The sequence below is a fragment of the Rhinopithecus bieti genome, unplaced genomic scaffold (assembly GCF_001698545.2).
Source record: "Rhinopithecus bieti isolate Rb0 unplaced genomic scaffold, ASM169854v2 scaffold_7684, whole genome shotgun sequence".
NCBI classification, from domain to species: Eukaryota; Metazoa; Chordata; class Mammalia; order Primates; family Cercopithecidae; genus Rhinopithecus; species Rhinopithecus bieti.
The window spans coordinates 1,494,472-1,504,645 of NW_016806071.1; the positions used below are offsets into that span (position 1 = coordinate 1,494,472).

At 51.6% G+C, this 10,174-nt stretch overlaps 1 protein-coding gene across 1 annotated transcript in view; it reads right to left on the reverse strand.

Annotated features, from left to right (window-relative positions):
* The window catches only part of ACOT11 (acyl-CoA thioesterase 11), a 65,665-nt gene extending 59,480 nt beyond the window's left edge, over positions 1-6,185 (reverse strand). The window contains exon 1 of the mRNA XM_017874515.1: positions 5,977-6,185. Within this exon, the coding sequence (XP_017730004.1) occupies positions 5,977-6,009 (33 nt within the window). The 5' untranslated portion in view covers positions 6,010-6,185. The remainder of the gene's footprint in view (positions 1-5,976) is intronic.
* Between the last annotated feature and the right edge of the window lie 3,989 nt (positions 6,186-10,174).

Sequence of the window (10,174 nt, forward strand, 5' to 3'; positions counted from 1 at the left end):
AAAAAAAAAAAAAAAATAATATATATATATATGTATGTATGTACACACACACACACACACACACACATATACACACACAGACTATGGAATACTATTCAGCCATAAAAATAAAATAAAATCCTGCCATTTGCAACTACATGGATGAACCTGGAGTATGTTATGGTGGGTTTTTTGTTTGTTCGTTTTCTTTTGTTTTGTTTTGTTCTTGTGTGTGACAGGGTCTGGCTCTGTTGCCCAGGCTGGAATGCAGTAACTTCAGCTCACAAAAACCTCCACCTGCCAGGCTCAAGCCATCATCCCACCTCAGCATCCCAAGTAGCTGGGACTAGAGGCGCATGCCACCACACCGAGCAATTTTTGTGGTTTTTGTAGAGATCGGGTTTTGCCATGTTGTCCAGGCTGACCTCGAAGTCCTGAGCTCAAGCAATCCGCCCATCTCAGCCTCCCGAAGTACTGGGATTATGGCATGAGCCGCCTCCTCCAGAGTATGTTATGTTAAGTGAAATAAAGGCCAGGCACAGAAAGACAAATACCACATGACCTCACTCAAATGTGAATCTTAAAAAGTTGATTTCATGGAAATAGAGTATAATGCTGCTTATCAGAGGCAGGGGTTGTTAGCGGGGATGGAGAGATCTTGGTCAGAGGATGCATAATTACACTTAGGAGGAATAAATTTCAAGAGACCTATTATACAGTAAGGTGATGTAGTTAATTACAACATATTGTATTCTTGAAAAATGTAGAGTAGATGTTCTGCACTATCACCAAAAAAATGAAAATGATGTGAGGTAATGCATCTGTTAATTAGGTTTAATCATAACGTAATGTATATATACTTCAAAACATCACTTGTACATGATAAAAACATAGAATGTTATCTGTCCATTTATTTTATTTTATTTTATTTTTGAGACGGAGTCTCGCTCTGTTGCCCGGGCTGGAGTGCAATGGCCGGATCTCAGCTCACTGCAAGCCCCGCCTCCTGGGTTTACGCCATTCTCCTGCCTCAGCCTCCCAAGTAGCTGGGACTACAGGCGCCCGCCACGTCGCCCGGCTAGTTTTTTGTATTTTTTTAGTAGAGACGGGGTTTCACCGTGTTAGCCAGGATGGTCTCGATCTCCTGACCTCGTGATCCGCCCGTCTCGGCCTCCCAAAGTGCTGGGATTACAGGCTTGAGCCACCGCGCCCGGCCTGTCCATTTATTTTTTAAAAAAATTTTTTTGAGACAGTCTTTTTCTGTCACCCAGCCCGGAGTGCGGTGGCGCGATCTTGGCTTACTGCAACCTCCACCTCCCACGTTCAACTGAGCATAGTCTGCTTATTTTTGTATTTTTAATAGAGATGGAGATTCTCCATGTTTGTCAGGCTGGTCTGAAACTCCTGACCTCAAGTAATCCACCCGCCTTGGCCTCCCAAATTGTTGAGATTATAGGCATGAGCCACCACGCCTGGCCTATTTTAATTTTTTTTTTTTTAATGAGGTAATCATTCGCTTATGCTATGCATATTAAAATAACATTTTGGAGAGAAGAAAAAAAAAAAAGAGTCCTCCAGATAGATTCAGAACACTAAGAGTGGGCCAGGCATAGTGGCTCACGCCTGTAATCCCAGCACTTTGGGAGGCCAAGGCGGGCAGATCACCTGAGGTTAGAAGTTTGAGACCAGCTTGGCCAACATGGTGAAACCCCATCTCTACTAAAAACACAAAAAATTAGCCAGGTGTGATGGCACCCACCCGTAGTCCCAGCTACTCAGGAGGCTGAGGCATGAGAATCGCTTGAACCAGGGAGGCGGAGGTTGCAGTTAGCTGAGATGGCACAACTGTACTCCAGCCCTCCAGCCTGGGCGACAGAGTGAGACTCTGTCTCCAAAAAAAAAAAAACACTAAGAGTGTCTGCCCATGACTGAGCCTGGGGTTCACATATGGCTCCTGAACAAGCTGATGCTACACATTCAAGTCTCACCTCTTCCTCCAGGAAGCCTTCTGGGACCAACTCAGTCTGCTTCTGAGCACCTGTGGTCACTCATTCATTCAGCAGTTTTGGGACTCCTTGTATATGAAAGGTCCATCATTTTATGTCTAAGGTCTTCCCACCTCCAACACAGAGTAGGGTCCCCAGGAGAGACAGGACCCTGCCTCTCACTGTCACGATCAACTTCATGGTGGCAGACAAACCCTTCACAAACATTCACAGCCCCAGGATGTCCAGGCTGGCGGGGACCTCAGGGATCACCCAGCACCCTGAGGACTAGAGAGAGGAACTCCTGGCCAAAGGTCACACCGTGAGCAGTGGGGTGAACATCCAATCGTTGTGCCCTGAACCTCCCCACACTCTGGGTTAGACCTCTTATGAAGCTGAGGAAGTTGTGGGGAGCTCTCCAGCTGTCCTCAGGTTCAAGGTAAAGCAGTAGGATTGCATTGTGTGGTTGGAGGCTAATACAAAAATTAGCCAGGCATGGTAGTGGGCACCTGTAATCCCAGCTACTCAGGAGGCTACTCGGGAGGCTGAGACAGGAGAATCCCTTGAATCCGCGAGGCGGAGGCTGCAGTGAGCCAACATTGCACCACCACACTCCAGCCCGGGTGACAGAGTGAGACTCCGTCTTAAACCAAAAACAAAAACAACCAGCCCCATCACCATTTCTGGAGTAAAAAAAGCTTCTGAGCCCCACTGAGAGCTGATCTGGGCCAGGCTAGACCTGAGGCTGGGCAGAGGCTCCCAGACTTTCCAGGACCCCTGCCCACCTCCTACAAGGGCACCAGTGCGTCCCTGCTAGCCCAGAAATGTGAGACTCAGTGTCCAGTGTAGACTGACATCTTGGATAGGGAAAGGAGAAGAGTTCTCCACGGGGAGAGGCAAGGATTGAAGCAGGACAGGGAGACCTTTCCGGCACCACCACACTGGCACTCAGCAGTTCTCCCAGCCCCGAGCATGGCAGCAGGCTGGCCACTTCATTTAGTCACCCACTCACTTGCTGGGTACCCAGGGACGAGTACGGACCAGAGCCCTCGAACTCCAATGCTGACTCTGTCTACAGTGCCACAGGACACTGAAAATGGCCCCCAACCATGCAAAGTGGAGTTTGTGGATTATCTGACACCCCCTCTTCTGTTTCCAGTGTAGTCCCTATTAAAGACAGTTTGGTGAGTTTGTTGGTGTTGTTTTGAGAACACTCTGTTGCCCAGGCTGGAGTGCAGTGGTGCGATCTCGGTTCACCGCAAACTCTGCCTCCTGGGTTCAAGAGATTCTCCTGCCTCAGTGTCCCGAGTAGCTGGGACTATAGGAGCGTGCCACCATGCCCAGCTAATTTTTGTTTTTTTGGTAGAGACAGGGTTTCACCATGTTGGCCAGGCTGGTCTCAAATTCCTGGCCTCAAGTGATCCACCTGTCTCGGCCTCCCAAAGTGCTGAGATTACAGGCATGAGTCACCATGCCCAGCTTGGTGGGGTTTTTTGTTTGTTTTTGTTTTTGTTTTGAGACAGGATCTCACTCTGTCATCCAGGCTAGAGTACAGTAGCATGGTCTTGACTCACTGCAGCCTCCACCTCCCAGGCGGGCTCAAGTGATCCTCCCACCTCAGCCTTCCGAGTAGCTGGGTCCGCAGGTACATGCCACCGTGCCTAGCTTTTTTTTTTTTTTTTTTTTTTGTATTTTTGGTAGAGACGGGGTTTCACCATGTTGGCCAGGCTGGTCTCCTGCCTGAGCTCAAGCAATTTACCTGCCTCAGCCTCCCAAAGTGCTAGGATGACAGGTGTGAGCCACCATGCCTGGCCAGGGATTGTTTGTTTGTTTGTTTGCTTGCTTGTTTGCTTTTCATTAAAAACAGCTTTGGCACCAAGCCAGAAAATGTTCCCAAACCCTCTTGTATTCCAGAGGAACTAATGAAATTCAAGAGAAATCCAAAGAGATCCGCCATCCAGGCAGTGCTGCAGAGGTGGCAATCAAGGCCAGAGTGTTCTTAGCTGACAGGAGGCTACCTGTGTCCTCAAGAGCCCAACTTCCACTCCCAACACCCACCTCCACCCCCAGACTCAATAGAGGCAGTGCAAGGAAGCTGAATGCCAGCTGGGCTCAGAGTCGGGACATGTGGGTTGGAATCCCACATCTGCGCCTTCATCTGGCTGAGCCTCAGATTCCTTAAGAGCTCAGACTCTGGGGCCAAACTGCTGGGTTCAGATCCCAGCTCTGCCACTTCCTACCAGTGTGATCTTGAGCAAGTCACTTACCCTCTGTGAGATTCCTTATCTGGGATACGGGGATGATAACTGCACCTACCTCATAGAGAACTGAATGAATTCATATATGCAAAAAAGCTCTGTGAAGATGGGTTACTATTGCTATCTCTGTAAAACGGTGATGATGATATGTCCCTTCCCCAGCGCCTTGCCCCCATTTACTGATGAAGGAAAAAGTCATAAAGCATTAAATACAACAAGGCATAGGAGAAGATACGAGCAGCCCCTCCCACCTGGGAGACGCTCTGCCCTGCACTCAGATGACAAGAGCAAGCGGCCCTGCTACTCAGATCCCACCCTTGACCTCGCTGCTGAAAAGCTGCCTGTCCCCATTCATTCATTAAGCATTCCCTGGCCTCTGGCCACACCCGTCCCTATGCTGGGTATACCAAGAGCAGCCTTGTGTTGCTCCCTGGCTGGTGGGAGGGATGTGTGTGCCAATCTAGCACACAATCCAGTGTGAAAACAGTTAAGGCAGAGGCTCATGGTGCCATGAGATCTGGGAAGGACTTCCAGAGGAGGCAGCACCTGAGCTGAGATCTGAGGACTCAGAAGGAACTTGCCGGGGAGACAAGTTTGGGGAGATGCAGGAAGGCTGGGGGTAGCTCCAGCAGAAGACACAGCAAGTACAACATCCCGGAGGAGAGAACAAAGGTGGGACACCGAGGCCGTGGAGAGCAGCTCGATATGGCTGAGGCAGAGACAACAGAGGGGTGGGGATGGTGGAAGGAAAAGGGAGGTGTGGGCAGGGGCCAGAGTGCCAATATCCCTTTGTCTCAAGTAAGGAATGTGCAAATCATCCTCGGGTAGCTGTCTGAGCAGGTCAGGAGTCAGCACATTTACCTTTTAGAAGCATCCCTCCAGTGTGGAGAGCGGAGTGAAAGGGGCTGACATGGGATGGGGCAGCCAGGGGAGACAAGATGCACAGCGTCCGGTGCAGATGCTGAGTTCTGCAGTGGCTGTGCAGATGGAGGGAGGGGATGGATAAGACATTTATTTGTTCCAGCCCCTTTAAAAAAAAAGGCTTTTCCTGAAAATATCCTCAGAGGTCAGCCACACTACACCCATTACAACCTCTGCCAGTCTGTCCTGAGCCCATCTCCATACACTCCATCCACTGCCAGGCGCTGCTGGGCACTTAGGTCTGCCGTGTGCCTCAGCACCTAATCTCAGCTCCAAAGTGCAGAGAAAAGTTCTCTTCAAGGTCACTTTGCAGGACAGCTTTCCACAGCCCTCATGTGATCCTGTGCTTGCTCTCCCAAAGAGGTTCCACTCCCCGAGAACACCCACCTCACCCCACCACACATACTCACTCCCACACATACCTCACACCCTGTCTCTCCCACCAGCTCTGTGGCTTTGGGGTCCTGAGCTCTGAGCATGAAGCATCGCAAGGCCATGGAGCTCAGACGTCCCCCAGAAACATGTACAGAACTCTGCAGGGAGAAACATACACCCACCAAATAGAATTCCAGAGGCCAACACTTGCTGAAGGTGATTCCACTCAGCACAGCCAGCCCGTAGGGGATCTGATAGCCCCTGGGGCTTGTTTGGAGACTGCTGCTGATAATAAACCAGCCCAGGGGCTCTGCGATTTCTCCTTCCAAAAGAGCTAGAAAATGGCCCGTGGAGAGTGTGAGGAGTTGCAGAGCATATGAGTTAAAATGGAAATGTCAATCTCTTTCTGGGTGCCCAGCCTCCAGAGCCCTCCCGCTGCCCCAGCCCACCCTCCATACCCGTCGCAGGTGATTTCCGACATTCTGGATCATCGCGCCGGGTGGCCGGGGAAAGCAGCACCCTCCCAGAGACACAAGCTGGTCACCTGAGCAACAGCCAGGCCTGGCTCCAAATGAAGCCTGTGGGCCTCTCCTGCTCCTCCTCTCCAGCTCCCGCCCGCCCACCAGAGCCAGCTGTTATCACCCCGAGTCCCGCCTCTCTTCAGACTGCCCTCGGCCCCCCTTTTCCTAGGAGCCCTGCACAGAAAGCTCCAGTGCCCGCTTAGCGGAGAAGAAGGACGGGGCTGCCAGCTAGGCCACAGACACATCAAGGGGCCTGTGCCCGCCCACTGGGCACCCAGCCCCAGTCAAACTCCAGGCATCCCCAGTCCCAGAGCCCATCATCCTGCCAACAGTGTCTCTTGGCTCTGTGATCACTCCCAGGGAAGGGGGCTGGGGGGCGTCCAGGTCCCTGATCCCAGCCAGCAGATAGGCAAAAGAGCCATGAGGCTTCCATCCATCCACAAGGGGTCAGGCTAGAAGGTGGCAGGAGGCCAAGGAGCTGCCAGCAACCTCCCGGAGAGAAACCAGATCCACCTGCTAGGATTCTTCACCCCGGGAGCGCTGCCCACCAGCTCCTCAGCTCCAGGCCGCAGGCATCCAGCAGTTGCTGTTTGGGGACAGGACACACCCCTCACTTCCTTTAAATAGGCAGTATGACTTTTCTAAAAGTGGCACCTGCCAAATTCCACCCCAGCGGCCATGCAGGCTTCAGCCCCTTGGGACACCCACTCGTTTCTCTCTAGCCACCACCAACTGAGAGACCACCAGGGTTTTCCCTTCTCTGTCTGACTTCTGCCCACAGGCTTGATCAGGAGGTCTTGACACTCACGTTGGACTAAGGACAGGACAATGAGTGATTGGTGGCTAAGGGAAGTGAGGGGTGGGGGGGGCAGGGAAAGGATTCAGACATGGGGGCTGGGATGGACAAGTACATGGAAAATAATAGCATGCACCCCATAATAACCAAGCACCTGCCGTGTGCCAGGCCTTGGACTGGTCCTCCTCCGACCCCACTGGCAAGATTCCTTAGGAAGGGTAGGTAACATGCCCCAGGTGGCACAGCCAGTGAGTGCACAGCCCAGCTGAGACAGACCAGCTGGATTCCGAGGCCACAGCCTTCCTTCCATCCTTAGGGCCTCTCGCTCATTCACCACAGATCTAATCATGCCTCCTCCGGGCCTGTCTTGCCTAAGAGGCTTGGGTTCTCCTTCTTTCACTAATGTACCACGTGACTCTGAGCAAGTTCCCTCCTTTCTCTGGGCCTCCCTGCTCCATAAGTCAAGGACTTTAATAATGTTCATCCCCATGAGCTCAGGCCTTGCCCTCAAACAGCTTGTCAGTGGTCAGCCATTCCGTGTCTACAAATGAGAAATTAAAGTCACACCTTAAAAACTGCAAGATGGCCCATGGATGGCCCTGAGGATTGGGGCAATCCTGGAGGCTTCCTGGAGGATGTAGTGCTAGACCTGGCCCGAAGACTGAATGGGCTTGGATAGGCTGAGAAGAGGGGTGAGGTGGAAGGCCTGACAGGCACAGAACAGGAGGCAGTCACAGGCTGTGAGGAGCATCACCTTGCAGGAAAGCTGGGAACCTGTCATGGAGGGTTCGAATGTCAGACATTGGAGTTTAGGCATTAAGGAGCCTCTGAGAATGACGGAATGATGAGTACACTTGACATGAGGAAAGACACCTGAGGTGGACTGGAGAGGTATCATAAGACTTCCCTGGATGGTAAGGAAACCAGCCCAAAGAGGGGACAGTTCATCTTACTGGGTCCCCAAGATAGCTTGACAGGCAGCCAGGGCAATTTCAGAATCCTCCCTCTGCAGAAGGAGGAACGAAAACCCAGAGACCTCCTGGCCCCCAAGCCTACCCTCTCTCCAGACAACTGCAATGCCCCACACTCACTGGATTCGGCTCACCCCTACATCTTACATATGGCTAAACTGAGGCCCGGAGGAAAGTGAGCCTCCCAAAGACACACAGTGAGGAAGTTGGCTAGAATCACACTCTTGACCTCAAGTCCAGAGCCCTGTCCACCCGCCACACAGCAAGGCATGAAATGAGAGAGGCTTCCGTTAGACTAACGAGAGGACTTCCAGAAAGGCTGAATCAATCTTAGTGTCAGGAACAAGCAGCAGAGAGCTAGATCTTTCTACAGGGCCCCCTCCAGCCCACGAAGGTCCCTATTCTCTCTGCGCTGTCTATTACAGAGCTCACTCCTGTGTCACCACAACAGCTCTGTGCAGTCTGTTACTCCAGTGAATGTTCCCGTGGGTGTCTGCCTCTCCTTTCCAACTCCCTCAGGAACCCCCCAAGGGCTTGGACCACATCTTACCCATCTCTGTGCCCCTCCCCACCACACTGCAGACTCGGACACTCTGTGCAAGAGGCATGAAACACACATGGTTGGATCACAGTCCGGAACAGTGGATCAAGAAGAGGTCTGTGGTTCTCAAACGCCAGCCTGCACCAGAATCACCTGGAGGGCTTGTTAAAATACAGATTGCTGGGCCCTGTCCCCACAGTTTTTGATTCCGTAGAACTAAAGTAGCACCCAAGAATTTGTGTTTCTAACAAGATCCCAAAAGATGCCGATGCCACTGGTCCAAGGACCGCGCTTGGAGAACTGGCGAGCTAGGTCAGCCCTCCCATTTTACACATGGGGACAATGAGGCCCAGAGATTTTTTTTTCTTTCCTTTTCTTTTTTTGACAGAGTCTCACTCTGTCACCCAGGCTGGAGTGCAGTGGCACAATCTCAGCTCACTGCAACCTCCACCTCCTGGGTTCAAGCGATCCTCCTGCCTCAGGCTCCTGAGTAGCTGGGGTTGCAGGCACGTGCCACCAGGCCTGGCTAATTTTGTTTTTTAATATTTTTTAGCAGAGATGGGATTTCACCATATTGGCCAGGCTGTTCTCGAACTCCTGACCTCAGTGATTTGCCCACCTCGGCCTCCCAAAGTGCTAGGATTACAGGCATGAGCCACTGCGCCCGGCGAAGGCCCAGAGATTTTAAAGGCAGCACTTGACGGTATGTCACTGTCATCATCATAGTCACTATCATTATAACCCTCTCATTACAGCCCTTTTCAATGTCCAGCACTGTGCAAGCACATCATGTATGTTATTGCCTTTAGGCCTCACCCTAAAAGGAAGATATTATGATTATTATTTTCCTGTAGAGGAAAAAATGGAGGCAAAGAGTATTAAGTCATTTGTCCAAAGTCACATCAATGGGAAGGGAACATCGGGATTTGAACCCTGACCTAAGTCCAAAGCCCACAAATTTAACCACCATCCTCCTCAACCTGCTTACAGCTGATGCTGACCAGCCAAATAATTCTCTAGGGGCTCCCAAATCCCACAGGCTCATCTCTAGTGTGAGGGGAGCTTGTGGTGCCCTCAGCCCAAAGGCCCAGTCCCTGAGTGGGCCTCTGGGGAGTCTCGCATCCAGAGAAAGCCTGCGTCTTCACACCTGTGAACCCAGAGGATTTTCTCTTTCAAACACTCATTTTCCCAGACTACAACCTTCTTCACCTGGCCCCACGGATCAGGCCTTTCTGGCTGGAGGCCAAACATCTGCATTAATTCTTCTGGTCCATGTCTTAACTCTGCCTCCCCACTCAGTGACAAAACACAATGAAATTATCTCCACTTATATTCCACAGTGATTCTGGGTTGTCGCTGTCAGGCACGGGTCCGTCTCTCCCACCAGACTGGGAGCTCACATGAGCAGGGACCTCTTCTGAGTCATCTGAGTCCCCAGCACAAGGCCTGCCCAGAGGAAGGGTGTGGTGACTAAGTGAAGAATAAATGAATGAATGAGTGGGTTTAAGGGCAAAAGAGGAAATGAATGAGTGAATAAATAACCAAACTCCCAGGAATTCCCTCTCCTGGGTCTTTGGCCTTCCCAGACAGGACCACAGACTCTCTGGGGAGGAGGGACCTCTGACACCATCTACACCAACTTCCACTTACAGTACTGTCCTAGCCGAACTCCTGCAGCTCCTACCAGAACCTACAGCTCCACACACACACAAGGGCCAGAAGGGTCTTGCCATGACCGTGGCTCTGGGCTGCTCAGAACAAGGCTGCTCCTCTCTCCTGTCCTCCACTCAGCCCTGGCCTCCCTGTCCAGACTTCTTTCTTCTGATC